Source organism: Denticeps clupeoides, chromosome 14 (assembly GCF_900700375.1).
Source record: "Denticeps clupeoides chromosome 14, fDenClu1.1, whole genome shotgun sequence".
Lineage (NCBI taxonomy): Eukaryota > Metazoa > Chordata > Actinopteri > Clupeiformes > Denticipitidae > Denticeps > Denticeps clupeoides.
Window position 1 is genome coordinate 12,731,496 of NC_041720.1, and position 15,120 is coordinate 12,746,615.

Consider the following 15,120-nt stretch of genomic DNA (forward strand, 5'->3'; position numbering starts at 1 on the left):
GTGCCTAAGAAGATCTTGTATTGCGAATGCTTACAGGGAAAGGTGGAAGCCGAGCTTCATCTCATTACTGCAGAGGAGGCTGAGAAGAATCCAGTTGGGCTTGGCAGAAGTGAGCCAGATCCACTGGAGAAGCCAAAGTAAGTCATGGACCTCTAATCTCTGTTCTTTACTCTCTTAAAATAGCTTTAAAACGTTAGAAACCTACAGCTAGTAAGCAATATAGGTTGAAAATCTGTACATTTCATCCCCCAAAACCATTGTTTTGGTTTCCCACTGTAATATATTTGTCACTAAGACCCTGAAAACCCAATTCCTCTAACCGATGCTGATGCTGTTCTCAGACTGCCCATGACTCCTGTATTCTTATCTTCCTCCTCTTCTTAACAATGCTCACGCTCGCTCTTTTCTTTTTCCATTTTCCCACCTTGCACGTCACCCCTTCTCTTTTTTGTTTTTCCCATGTCTCTTTTTCCACCTCGACTCCTTCCCATTCTCAACCCCACTGGCTCTGTAAAGCCGTCCAGACACCAGCCTTGTGTGGTTTCTTAACCCTCTGAAGTCCATCCGATACTTCATCTGGCACAACTACCGGTGGCTGATTCTGAAGAGTCTGGCAGCACTGCTCCTTCTACTGCTCCTGGGCCTTTTTCTCTACTCCATCCCTGGATACCTTGTCAAAAAGATGTTGGGTGCTTGAGGAGAAAGGGGGGGAAGACAACGGGTAGCAGTTCTTTCACTATCTGCTCTGGTTCCTCAGGAAATGACCGTAATTGTTCATTTTATAAATGTTCATCATGTTGTTTGGCATTTCTGCTTATCATGGTTTGGTTAACTGGCTGGTTGTGCATCATCCAAAGCTGGTTGTGCATCATCCAAACAGTTAACAGAAACATTTCTTGAAAATACACTCCCGCAAATCCACATCACTGACTTTTCCATCCACAGACCTTAACGCCTTTGTGCACTGGGCCATTTATCACTGATTTCAGTATTTCCTACTTTAACTACTTCAAATTAAATGCAATTAAATTGAACTTACAAAATAATACAGATTTTACATCCAGATCAATGTACTTATTTTATTACTGCATTTATTTCAGCTGAGAAAGATGCAAAGTCAACGTGAAAACATGAGGCTAGCATTTAAATGGCCAGCAGCTAACAGGTTGCATCGCTGTCCCTGTCAGAGCCAGAACTTCTGCCAAAGAAATGGAAATGAGGGGATGGGTCACCTGTTTTTACTGACCTGATCCAATTGCAGGATTGGAGGAGAGAGCTCTCAACCCTGCATGTCTCAGACGCACAAAGCAAAAAAATTTTAAACATTTTTGAGCATTACACCCCCTGCTGTGATGCATTTGAGGGACGTCCCTGTACTCTCCTGACTTTTCATTCACGTGCTAAATGTAATTTTAAACTTTAGAATGTGTACTATTGGCTGAGAGAGCTGTCACTCAGTTTGATGAACGCATTTTGGAGCAGTCAGACTGAGCACATGAAAATCTGCTTACTTCTGAATAAATTCATCGCTGACGCTGAAAAATTACCATATAATATTACAGTTGACAGTGGCTACAAGAAACTGGCCTGAGTTTGGAAAAAAAAAATTGTGCTTAGTATGAAATATGAAAAGTTTTTTAAATGGCTGAGAACATCAGTACAAGCTAATATTGTACATGAGCAGTTTTTTAAAGTACTTTATCTTTATATTCTCAGCCTTTCAATGGATTCAAATTGTTGTTTAGACCCTTTTTGAATTTTTTAATGGCGAAAAACGTACTGACAATTACGGAGCAGTAAGAAGTGTACAAAAGTGCATATTTCCAGCGACGAGAATCATTGGCATTTCTCTGCAGTTGTTTCAAGTATCTGTTTGAATTTTTTGCTGCAGGTAGCGAGCATATTTTTGTAAAGTTTGCCATTCGTGTTTTGTGAAATACATTTGTATTATTTTTTGTATACATCATGATTAGAACAATTGACTATTGTGGCACTTATCAACAGGGGGCGCAGTGCACAAAGGGGTTAAACTTACCTGCCCTTTGACTTACCTGACTTCAAATGTGGAAAAATATTAGCTATCTAATAAGACAAGCCTATTATTAGCAAAAATTATGTGCAAATGTGTAATACTTCATCGTGGTGGTTGGTTGGCCTATAACAACTCTACCCAAAACATTTCTTTCTTATACACATATTGTTGTCTTTGGTCCGCTTTTTTCCATTCATAAATCCATTCAAATTGGAGCAGAAAAAATGTCAATGTATCTGAGAAAAAAGCAATCCTAGGTTTTAGAATCAGAACAAATGTGGTCATTTTCACATGTCTTAGACTCCCTTGGCCATCTTTTTTCCCTCTGTTCTATCTTTGTCTATCACTTCATAATGTTCATATTTAATAATATTTTATATTTTAACAATGATATTTAATAATATTTAATCATATTTAATAATATTTCATATTTTAACAATGGCTACAATTATTTTGTCTTGACATCATCATATTAATTGTATATAATATGACAATTTATATGATATGCCATTTTTCTTGTTTTCATTTTATGCATTATATATTAATATTATTTTATTTGAGTGATGTTCATTTTTTAATGAATGGTAGAGGTGTAAGGAGAGAACAAGAATTACATCCAATCACATAATTACATAATCCATACATAATTTTTACTAACCAGTGCACTAATGTTTTATACCCAAACTTGCTAACCTCTAACACCTCACATATTCTCTCTTTATCTTTTTCCTAACCCACCCCTCACCCTAACAGCCGCCCAGACACCACGTTCCTCTGGTTCCTGAGCCCGCTGAAGGCCATACGCTACCTGATTTGTAACCGCTACAAGTGGCTGATCATTAAGATTATCCTGGTTCTGCTGCTGCTGGTTATGCTTGGCCTGTTTCTGTACAGCATGCCCGGCTACCTCGTAAAGAAGATGCTCGGAGCCTGAGTGAGCAGAGATGTCTGGCTGCAAGATGGTCTTTGGGTGGGGCTGGTCTTTTAGACAACTCTCCTGCTCCGCTGCAACACAAAGCTGCTGCGTATCAAAGACTCTTACCATCTGACTCTTACCTTCTCTTACCCGGCCTGACAGTAACACAGGTGACACATGAAAGAAGATATTTCTAACCTCATTTAATATGGCACAGAATAACCCACTTACCTTTCTAACTCATTGGTGCAATCGGTCAAGTTCATCAAAAGGACAAAAAGTGCTCTTTATTTTACCCTTTCAGTATGAAACGGGTTCTATTTATCCATTTTCAACATGTCCGGTCTCATTCTAAATGGAATATATTTTAATATTTTTATTACTGGAGAAAAGAGTAACAGTGATCTTATTTGTGTCATGTAAGGTCTTGATTAATATATATGTATGTTAATTATGTGCTTCCTAAGCAGTCCTGAGCTAGTCAGGCGCTCCTTTTCACATGCACACAAGGTCTAATCACCCCCAGCTACTGCTCGTTTGCCACTTCATCAGTTGGTTTCTCCCGCACCTCTTGTCCTGCAGTGTTCATGTTGATTTTCTCATGGTACCTGGTTCTCAATTTACTTTAGTTAGTTTCTTTCAGACCCATCCCCACACCGTGTTTTTTTCCCCATTCATTAAAATCCACCTTTTCTAAATGTCCACCTTTTGCGGCTCTCGCTTTTCATCGCATTGTGGCATGACAAGACCTTACATTGCACAATTTTTGCATAAAAAATGTTTGATAAAATGATAATAAACATCACATTTAAGATTCAACCATACTATACCAAAACATTGGCTCTTTCCCAGAAATAAATTAATAGGTGTAATTCCTAAAAATGTCATTCATATGAATTATAGCATAGAATGTTTTTGTTTTATTTCTTCACAACAATGAACACTTCACTGAATTATTTCACTGAGAATTACCATACGTAAGCATGCAGTTTTGTGTTTGAATGCTCATTTTTCCAGCAGTTGTTACAAATAGGAATGTGGTCCTTCGGTGTTACAGTGTTGCCTTGGAAATTTAATCCCACAAATCCACCTGACAGATTTCTTTTTTTTTTTTTAAGAACTACATGCATTTCTTAAAAATATGAAAATTGTATTTTGTTGTTGTTTTGATGGGACTATGTATAGTGTTTTCGTTAGGTCACATCATTTCAGAGGTACAGATTAGGAATTAGCCAATCCTAAAAAAATTATTTAAAAAAAACACTTGCTTTCTCCCTTACAGAAGAGTTGCACTTTTTGGTTTGCAGTGTTTCGCCTCTTTGATTCATGCTCGATGTTCTGTCATGCAATTATATCTGCATCTCAGTTATTAGATTGACCTTTAGAGAAACAAGCAAGAAAAAAGTTTTTGCACTGAATTGTTTGCTTGTTTTTACAGATGTTGTAGTGTGTTTACATACCTTGAATTCCCAGTGTGCAATATGTATTTATTACACTTTGTCTGGATGAAGTTAAGATAAATAAAATGACCTTTAATTACTTGTGTTTGTGTGAACTTATGCTAAATTCGAGCAGTGAAAACAGAACCACTGTTCAACTCAACTGCAAACTATTTAGTTGCTGTAACAAATACTCCTTTGTTAAACATCGATCAAACATAGATTTACATAAACAGTTTATTATAGAATTTATTATTTTCATGAACCAATGACAATACGTATTGCTATCACCGCATAGCTAGAAAGCTAATAACGTTCTAGCATAGTGATTCACTTCGGCGCTAACAATGTCTGACTACACCAGTAAGAAATAACTAAAGATAACTAAATTTTCTAAAACTATGTCCTATGAATCCGCTCTGGCCCCTTACCCCAGTTTCGGGGTAGTGACAAGTCAGCAGCTTGTTGGCCATTACTATCATTCCTACTGAATGTACCCCAGCACCTCCGATATAAGAATAGGATTATTGTTAATGAAATTATTACAGATCAGGGAGTTTATGTACTGTGCCTGACCGAAACTTGGATAAAACGGAATGAATTTGTAGCATTAAACGATTTAAATCCTCCTTGATACAGCTATATACACCAACCTTGCTTAACTGAAAGAGAAGGCATCGCAGTAATTTATAATGGTAACCTCTGTATCACACAAAAACCTGGACATAGATTTCATTCTTTTGAGACTTTATACAAACATAACCTATGTTATGTGTTGCCAGATGTACAATAATTATCGTATTTGTACCATTATTTTACCCTCTGTATGATCAATATGTCCAAAATTAGTTATTTCATTAGCATGACAAAGTACAGATCTCGGACGTGCAGACAGACTTGGCTTGTTTATGCGCAGGCATCTCACATGCGTATAAATCAGTAAATCAATGCATGCAGGGGTGGTCAAGCCTGTCTGGAGCCCTGTGAGAGGCCTACCCGTGGCTGGTTATCACAGGCCCCTCCAGCCGCTCAGTGGCCGGCACGTCCTCTCCTCGCTCCGTGGCAAGCTGAAGGCACACCTTGCAAATTGCCACTAGAAAACCACACGCTTACAAAAATGCTGATGCCTATGATGACACCCTGGGCTACAACCCGTATTAAAAACCGCCACTGAACTGCCACCGTATCACATAGGTGCAGGGCTCTCAAGTCTCACATGAGACATGTGGCATTTCTCATGCTTCAAAATTATTAATGTTTACCGCACAGAAATTCCTAGCACATGTTCCATGAATGCATAGTGGAGGGATCCAGCCCCCACCACCAGCAATTTGAGAGCATGTGCAGACACCACCAATGCAGAGGTTTATTAATATCCTACCAGACTTATGGCCACTGGTCAACTCTCCTGCTGAACTTGAACAAGCGACTAAATGCTTAGAATTAACACTTCGTAATATAATGATAATGTGGCTCCCCTCAAAAGTTAAATAGTCCTCTCTAATAGACAAGAACAAAAATAATCCTGAATTAAATAAATTAATCTCATCATCAAATCAAATTATTTGTATGTTAGATCCGCTTCTAGGAGGCTTGCTTAAAGAAGTACCTAAGTTATAAATCCCATTCTTTAAATTATTAATAATGAATCGCCTGGCTCCTAACACGTACCAAGTTTCTTCAAGGTAGCATTCATCAGACCCATTTTTGACAGATCGGTATCAGTTTGCTCTCCCTTGAACCATCACCTTATTGTGGTTGTTTGAGAGCCCTAATGATCCTAGGAGTTCTGTTGTCTGGGGCACTTGGTACCCCTGGTAACGTCTCCCATGACAAATTGGTTCAGAAGATCTTTCATGGAAAGAAAAACAAAAAGTGAGTACCCTGCCCAGAGCCAGGGTTGGGGCCAGTGAGCGAGCGCCTGGTGGCCGGGCTTTCGCGCCAAGTGAGTTGGGACTCACCTCGACACATAGCATTGGCTCTGGAACCAAAGTCCTGGAGAGAGGTTGGCCACTCTCCTTTGCTGTAGTTGCTCCGGGTGAGGGTGGAGGTCTGGGGTTGGCTTTTTGTTAGCCCCAAGACTCTTTGTCTGTTTGTTGGGGTTTACCCCGGGGAACGAGAGGGTAGCTTCCCTCCGCCTTCGGGTCTGGGAATGGGTCCTGACTGTTGTTTGTGCTTATCGTGCCAAATAGCAGCTTAGAGTACCCACCCTTTTTGGAGTTCCAGGGACGAGTGCTAGATAGTGCTCCGATTGGGGATTCCATTGTCCTGCTTGGGGAACGCTCACGTGGGCAATGACAGCATGATCTGGAGAGGCGTGATTGGGAGGAACGGCCTGCTAGATCTGAACTTGAGTGGTGTTTCGATATTGGACTTCTGTGCAAGCCACAGTTTGACCACAACAAACACCATGTTCAAACATAAGGATGCCCATCAGTACACTTGGTACCAGGGCAGCCTAGGTTGCAGGTCAATGATTGATTTTGAAGTTGTATCATCTGACCTGTGGCCATACCTTTTGGACATTCAGGTGAAGAGAGAAAAGGAGCTGTCAATTGATCACCACCTGGTGGTGAGTTGGATCAGATGGCAGGGGAAGATGCCATGTAGACCTGGCAAACCCAAACATATAGGTCTGCTTGGAATGCCTGGCAAAAGAACCTGTCAAAATGGTCTTCAATTCCCACCTCTGGCAGATCTTTGACCACGTCCCAAGAGCAGTGGGGCACATTGAGTCCAAATTGACCTTGTTCCGCTCTTCAATTGCGGCTGTTGCTAGCTGTTGTAGCAAGGTGGCTGGTGGCAGTAGTGGCGGTAACCCCCGTACCCAATGGAGGATACCAGCGGTTACGGGAGCAGTCAGGCTGAAGAAGGAGGCCTACAGGGCATGGCTGGTCTGTGAGTCTCCAGAAGCAGTAGACTGATGGCCCAGTTGGGTGCAGCAGTGGCAGTCGCCGAGGCAAAATCTCGGGCGTGAGAGGAGTTCGGTGAGGCCATGGAGAAAGACTACCGATCGGCTCCAATGAGGTTCTGGCAAACCATCCGATGCCTCAGGAGAGAAAGGCAGCAACTTGCTCACACTGTTCACAGTAGGGATGGGGAGCTGCTGAAGTCGACTGGTGCTATAGTCGGGCAGTGGAAGGAATAATTTGAGGAGATCCTCAAGGGCTGCCCTTTGTCACCGGTTCTGTTCATAACCTATATGGACAGAATTTCTAGTTTGGTGGCAGGAGAATCTCGTCTCTGCTTTTTGCGGATGATGTGGTTCATCAGGCTTTGACCTTCAGCTCTTGCTGGGTAGGTTTGCAGCCCAGTGTGAATCGGCTGGGATGAGGATCAGCACCTCCAAATCTGAGACCATGGTTCTTGACCGGAAAAGGGTGGCTTGCCAACTCCGGGTTGGGAGAGAAGTCCTGCCTCAAGTGGAGGAGTTTAAGTATCTCTAGTTCACGAGAGAGGGAAGAAGGAAGCAGGAGATGGACAGGCAGATTGGGGCAGCGTCTGCAGCGTCTGTGAAGAGGGAGCTGAGCCAGAAAGCAAGCTCTACATTTACTGGTCAATCTACATCCTAATCCTCACCTATGGTCATGACCTTTGGGTATTGATCGAAAGAACAAGATTGCAGATACAAGCGGCCGAAATGAGTTTCCTCCATAGGGTGTTCGGGCGCAGCCTTAGAGATAGGGTGAGGAGCTCTGACATTCGGGAGGGACTCAGAGTAGAACCACTGCTCCTTCACATCGAAAGGAGCCAGTTGAGGTGGTTTGGGCATCTGGTCAGGATGCCTCCTGGACGCCTCCCTGGGGATGTGTTTTGGGTCCTGCTGGCAAGAGGCCCCCGGGTCGACCCTGGACACGCTGGAGAAATTATATCTCCAATCAGGTCTGGGAATGTCTTGGGGTCCTGCCAGAGGAGCTGGTGGAGGTGGCTGGGGAGAGGGCTGTCTGGGATTCCCTACTTGGGATGCTGCCCCCACGACCCGGACAAGGATAAGCGGAAGAAGACAAAGGTGTATTGGTTTGTGGTCATTAATGGTGATTTATTGTTTTTGGTTGTTTTGTTTAATTTTGGATATTAAAAATTTCTTCCAGTCCTGGTGTTAAGTTCTTTAGAAATTAAAGTATATTCATTGTTGAGAGGGTGTACTTGCATTATTATGCCATTATGATTACATCATTTGAAAAATTGCCTTACAACAACATTATTATTGATCGCAATAATTCCTGGGACAATTTATTGTCCAGCAAAATTTGTTATCATTAAAAGCCTACCTTTAGGTCATGTTATTCATAAACATGGTATTAATTTTCATTGCTATGCCGACGACACAGTTGTATTTATCAGCAATGCCAGACAACAGACAGAAGAGATAGAATAGAGAATTGTCTGAAGGACAAGTGTTTTTTTATTAAATCAATTGAAATGAATGGTACTTTCAATTTGTGGTTTACACTTTTAGCTACTTTTAGTCCCTTCATTAACAATTAGTTACTGTTGGGAAGATGGAAAAACCTTGAGGAATATTTGCACCGTACTGTTTCTGGAAGCTACAGTGGCAAAAAATGAACAGGAATCCTCTCATCTTTTCCTCCAGTCGCCCAAACTCCAGCCTCTCGTGGTTCCTAAGTCCCATACGAGTGACGTGCATCATGGCTTGGCGGCAGTACAAGATGGCCTGTCTGTCCCTGCTGATGGTGGTGCTGGGCCTACTTTTTCTGGGCCTGATGATTTTCTCCATGCCATCAGCATTGACCCAAAAGATCTTCAATGTTCAGGGTTAATGAGATGACCTCACTAAACCTCACCAAAGCTTGCCAAAAACCTGTCAAATAATTTCAGGCCACTCATTCTTCTGACACTGTGGCTCTACAATGCAGCTATACAAAGTGCCTGAAATGTAATAGAATGGAATGAAATTAAAATGAAAACATTTTGACAAATGCTGACTGTGATTGGACACTTGCAAGTAATTATATACAATACTGGCCAAAGGTTTGGACACACCTTCTGATTCAATGTGTTTTCTTTATTTTTATGACCATTTTCATTGGTAGATTCTCACTGAAGGCATCAATGAAGGCATGAATGAACACATGTGGAATTATGTACTTAACAATAAAAGGTGAAATCACCAAAAACATGTTTTATATTCTAGTTTCTTCAAAATAGCCACCCTTTGCTCTGATTACTGCTTTGCACACTCTTGGCAATCTCTCGATGAGCTTCAAGAGGTCATCACCTCAAATGGTTTTCCAACAGTCTTGAAGGAGTTCCCAGAGGTGTTTAGCACTTGTTGGCACCTTTGCCTTGACTCTGGGGTCCAGCTCACCCCAAACCATCTCGATTGGGATCACATCTGGTGATCCCACTTTTTGTTAAGTACATAACTCCACATGTGTTCATTCATAGTTTTGATTCCTTCAGTGAGAATCTACCAATGTAAATGGTCATGAAAATAAAGAAAAATCACATTGAATGAGAAGGTGTGTCCAAACTTTTGGCCTGTACTCTATATATTGTAATATTTGTGCTAATGTTATGCCCACTATAACATGTCTGGCTTCTTGTTTCTGATATAAACACACACACAAACCCAACACACTGATAATATTCACTACGTATTTGATAGAATGATTATTATAACAATTTAACTATTGCAATTCCTATGTTGTTTATGAATTTAAGTTGCAGTAAAATCTTTGTCACGAGTAAAACCTTTGTTGCGTTGTTATTTGCCTATGACGGCCTCGGATGCGCCTCCTTTCCTCTTCTCTGTTCCTTCCACGCCACCGTACAGGCCGCTTCGTAAAACCTTACACGTCGAGCTCTGATTGGACAGAACGCGGCCGGGCCGGCGCGGACAGCCAATCAGCGCGGGCCACGCTGAGACTCCACTGACTTTCTTTTTTTCCCCCCTCCTGGAAAACCCTGCAGCGGCACTCGACCTGTTACAGCAGCAGCCGACGGCCGGTTGGTAACTCGGCGGGTTTCATTAACTTATTACCATGAAGCCTGTATTAGGTAAGTCAACTAGCTAATTCGCTAGGATTTTTTTTCATATGTTGTCGTTTCGTACAATATATTGGCCGTGTCACCGTAGAACCTCCAGATTTGTCCTTATTTTGTTTTATCTTTATATTTTGTTTTACTTTTGACGAGACACGGATATTAAGGTGATGAAGGGAACGTTCTCCTTTCAGTTGTACTTCAGTAGCCACCTAGCTAGCTAGCCAGGCTCCCGTGGCGTGTTTCTGCTGCTGGACAGCACCCGTCAGTCAGTGTTTAAGAAGCGCAAGTTATTGACGTAAAATCTCTGCCTGCGTCCGGATCCGATTCTGAGTAGGATTCGCAGTGTTAACCTTTTAATCTTCTCCTCCGGGGTTTTCATCCTCTCGTCACTTGCCTCCCTCCCTCCCTCCCTCAGGTGTGTTGCTGTGTTCTCTGACTGCTGAGCTTACGGTCCACGGTCTCTACTCCGCCGGCGATGATGTGGTGCAGCTCACACCTTCCAACTTTAACCGTGAGGTGATGCAGAGCGACAGCCTGTGGCTGGTGGAGTTCTATGCCCCGTGGTGAGTGATTGCCCGTCTGCCTCCCTCCCTGTCTGTCTGACTGCCTGTCTCCTTCCCAGTCTTGACTGCTTGTCTGTCTGCCTTCCTGCCTGTCTGTCTTGACTGCTTGTCTGTCTGCCTCCCTCCCTGTCTGTCTGACTGCCTGCCTGTCTCCTTCCCAGTCTTGACCGCTTGTCTGTCTGCCTTCCTGCCTGTCTGACCGACTGCTTGTCTGTCTGCCTTCCTGCCTGTCTGTCTTGACCGCTTGTCTGTCTGCCTTCCTGCCTGTTTGTCTGTCTGACCGACCACTTGACCGACCCCCCCCCCCCCCCCCCCCCCCCGTCTCTCTGCCTCCCTATCTGCCTGTCGGCCATACACCATATGTGAGAGTGCAGATTAACCATAGATCACACGTACTTTTCGTTTCTCTGCGACGCTCACGCATGTGGTTCCCACCCGTGCAGGTGTGGCCACTGCCAGAGTCTGACACCTGAGTGGAAGAAAGCAGCCACAGCCCTGAAGGTAAAACCCCTTCCTGCCACTCACGAGCACCTTTTGTGTTTGTTCAAGATTAGTAATGTATTTTCACCTGTGTTTTTTCACCTTGTCCCACCAAACCAAAAACAATTTTTTGGTAATTGGACCATTACCAATTTTTTCCAATCACCGGCCATTGCTATGACCACCTATGACCCCCTCCTCTCGTTTAGGGTGTTGTGAAAGTTGGGGCAGTAGACGCAGACCAGCACAAGTCTCTGGGCGGACAGTACGGCGTACGGGGTTTCCCCACCATTAAAATCTTTGGAGCCAATAAGAATAAACCTGATGATTACCAAGGTGAGAGAGTCACATGATGTCCGCATACAGGAATCCCATACCAGCATTCAAACATTCGATACTAGACCGAGACACATGACATTACTGTTTTTACATTACATTTCTTTCTCCAGGAGGTCGCAGCAGCCAGGCTATAGTAGAAGCTGCTCTCAGTGCCCTGCGCTCGCTGGTCAAAGACAGGTTGAGCGGAAAGGCCGGTGGCTCCGACTACAGCAGACAGGTACTTAATCGTCAGAGCTGTGTTCATTTACAGCAGCCTTGTAGTCGGGTGAATGTACGGGATCTGAGATGGATTTTTTTTTTTTAAATAAATCTATTATAATTAGATGGCTCAAGGAAACATTTTGAACATGCCATGCCCTGCCGATATTACTGCACGATTCATTTTTTTGCGTTCTGATTTTAAGAGTGGAAGTGGAAGCGGAAGCAGCGGTGGCAGTAAGAAGGACGTTGTCGAGCTGACAGATGACAACTTTGATAAGACCGTGTTGGACAGTGATGATGTGTGGCTGGTGGAGTTTTTCGCCCCCTGGTGTGGACACTGCAAAAAGTGAGATTATAAATATTTTTTTTTTTGTGTGTCACAGAAAGTTGAGATTAATTATGTCAACTAGTAGGTGCCACGCGGGTAACCAGACAAACCCCACTACCATTACTACCATTGTGTCCCTGAGCAAGACACTAAACCCAGAGTGTCTCCAGGGGGACTGTCCCTGTAACTACTGATTGTAAGGCGCTCTGGATAAGGGCGTCTGATAAATTTTTTTTCACCTGAGATCATGTGCTGTCCCTTCCACAGTCTGGAGCCTGAATGGGCAGCTGCTGCATCTGAGGTGAAAGACCAGACCAACAACAAAGTCCATTTGGGTGCAGTGGATGCCACAGTGCACCAAGGCCTGGCATCCCGATATGGGGTAAGTAGTCATATTTATCTATTAACTCAGTCAGCACAAAAGGCATGTCGGCATTCAGTGTCCTATAAGGAAGCTCTACTTGCTGGAGCTGCCTGAATCTGAATATTCCAGTCAGTGTGCTAATTAGAAGATGTCTTTTAGTGACCTTTTCTTGTATTGATATTTTGACATTCTTAAAAATGCAATTTACTTTTCATATTATATGATTTTTTTTATAGACCATATGTACCATATTTTATATACTGTTTGCTATGTTTTGGCAGATCCGTGGTTTCCCTACCATTAAGATCTTTCGTAAGGGTGAGGAGCCTGAAGATTACCAGGGAGGCCGCACTCGCTCGGACATTGTGGCCAGAGCTCTGGATCTGTTCTCTGACAACGCTCCGGCTCCTGAGCTGCATGAGGTATGTTTACAACATACCTCAACATATATATGTTTTTTTCCACATTATCCTGTCCATCAGGGGAATATTTATCATTATTACAACTTATATGAGTGGTGTTTGTTTTTAAGATCCTTGGAGAAGATGTTTTCAAGAAAATCTGTGACGATCAACAGCTCTGCGTTATTGCTGTCCTGCCTCATATTTTGGACACAGGTAAGCACTACAGGCCTTGACCCATATGCAGGGCATGACCGTAAAAGCTTATCCACGATCTAGGACAAATCAATATGGTGGAAAAACTGGTCAGGTAAAATTCACTTTTGTGAAATGCAAGTGTAACTATTTATTTTGGTATCTCCCCAAAATACCCCAAGCTTTTAGCTGAATTTCATCTTACTGACGTTCTGTAGGTGCTGCAGGTAGAAATGGTTACCTGGAGGTAATGATGAAGATGGCCGAGAAATACAAGAAGAAGATGTGGGGGTGAGTGAACTTTTTGTAGCCTAGTGGGTAACACACTCGCCTGTGACCCAGAAGACCCAGGTTCAAACCCCACTTACTACCATTGTGTCCCTGAGCAAAACATTTAACCCTGAGTGTCTCCGGGGGGGGGGACTGTCCCTGTAACTACTGATTGTAAGTCGCTCTGGATAAGGGCGTCTGATAAATGCTGTAACTTTCTAATGTTCATGTAGAGAAAAAAAAATAATTTGTGATTTTGTTACATACCACTAGAGGGAGCCAAGAACCATTTAGTCCCTCGTGATCGGTTAACCCATACCACATAACTCTACTAGTAACTTGTGGAAAAACATGAAGTTGTCCTTCAGCACACGGTGACACAGCGAAATGTGTCCTCTGTATTTAACCATCACCCTTGGTGAGCAGTGGGCAGTCATGACAGGGGACGTGTGTGTGGGGACGGTACCTTGCTCAGTGGCACCTTCAGGATTAGAACCGGCGACCTTCCAACTACGGGTCCGCTTCCTTACACGCTAGGCCACGGTTAATTTGTGTAATGAGTGGCTGACCGCTGTCTTTTTCTCTCCCTGCTTTGTCTCTGGTTCATTCGTCTGTAGTTGGCTGTGGACCCAGGCTGGCGATCAGATGGATTTGGAATCCTCTCTTGGCATTGGGGGTTTTGGCTACCCTGCCATGGCGGCCATTAATGCTCGCAAGATGAAGTTTGCGCTTCTTAAAGGATCCTTCAGTGAGTCCGGCATTCACGAGTTTCTCAGGTAAGTGGCCCAGCTTGTAGATTTGATCAATCAATATGGTGGAAAAACTAGTCAGGTGAAATTCACTTTTTTGAAATGCAAGTGTGACTATTTATTTACAGACTTCTCGAGTGAACGGGGAACAGTTTTTAGATTTGTTTTTTGCAACTAGATTTTGTCAATTCCAGCAACAGCATGTGTGTGGGGGGAAAACATGTTGTCGTGGCCTTAAATGCGTTTTGTGACAGGGAGCTGTCTATGGGACGTGGCTCTACAGCCACCATTGGTGGCGGAGCGTTGCCCAAGGTCCATTCTGTTGAACCTTGGGATGGCAAAGATGGAGAGGTATGTCAAATTGTATACTCATTAGTGTGTGTTTTTAGTGGGTTGTTCACTTAACATCTACCCCTGTGTGTGTTTAGTTGCCCATGGAGGACTATATTGACCTGAGTGATGTGGATCTGGATGACCTGGGGAAGGATGAGTTATAAGGCCAACGGGAAGGGGAGGGCCTGGCATAGAACAGCTCGGTCTGTCTGCTCCAGCCTGCTGACCTCCAGAACCAGGGCCCAGTCCCTCTTCTCCTGTGGATGAAGGGGGGTGGAACAGAGATGCTCTGTTACTGAAGACTCCAACAGAGAAGCAAAGACTCCGAACGCTTTCTTACACTGTCCCCTCTCTGATGGAGCCATCAGGCCTTCAGCCTTACAGATGGGGCAAACTCCACCTCACAGACCGGTTCTATTTAAGTTTTTACTATTGACACTTTTTTTTTTTTTTTGCGGGGGGGTTGGGTGGGTTTAGTGTGCTGTTTCATCTGTCAGTCAC

The 15,120-nt window shown here is 43.3% G+C and overlaps 2 protein-coding genes across 2 annotated transcripts in view; both read left to right on the top strand.

The window, feature by feature from the left end:
• The window catches only part of LOC114802973 (otoferlin-like), a 68,103-nt gene extending 63,663 nt beyond the window's left edge, over nucleotides 1-4,440 (top strand). Inside the window, 2 exon segments of the mRNA XM_029002149.1 lie at nucleotides 37-137; nucleotides 2,786-4,440. Coding sequence (XP_028857982.1) covers nucleotides 37-137; nucleotides 2,786-2,966 — 282 coding nt within the window. The 3' untranslated portion in view covers nucleotides 2,967-4,440.
• Nucleotides 4,441-10,262: 5,822 nt separating this feature from the next.
• On the top strand, nucleotides 10,263-15,062 carry pdia6 (protein disulfide isomerase family A, member 6). The gene is made up of 13 exons (XM_029002980.1): nucleotides 10,263-10,408; nucleotides 10,812-10,959; nucleotides 11,403-11,460; nucleotides 11,649-11,775; nucleotides 11,889-11,995; nucleotides 12,183-12,325; nucleotides 12,575-12,689; nucleotides 12,953-13,093; nucleotides 13,204-13,288; nucleotides 13,486-13,558; nucleotides 14,155-14,313; nucleotides 14,541-14,637; nucleotides 14,715-15,062. The coding sequence occupies exons 1-13, from the start codon at nucleotides 10,393-10,395 to the stop codon at nucleotides 14,781-14,783; spliced, it is 1,338 nt and encodes a 445-aa protein (XP_028858813.1). The 5' UTR covers nucleotides 10,263-10,392; the 3' UTR covers nucleotides 14,784-15,062.
• The last annotated feature ends 58 nt before the right edge of the window (nucleotides 15,063-15,120 follow it).

What these genes read in the sequence shown, in the direction of transcription:
- pdia6 (XM_029002980.1), top strand. An exon ending in TAAACCTGATGATTACCAAG is followed by an intron (nt 11,776 to 11,888) that starts GTGAGAGAGTCA and finishes TTCTTTCTCCAG; the next exon opens with GAGGTCGCAGCAGCCAGGCT. An exon ending in GGGATGGCAAAGATGGAGAG is followed by an intron (nt 14,638 to 14,714) that starts GTATGTCAAATT and finishes GTGTGTGTTTAG; the next exon opens with TTGCCCATGGAGGACTATAT.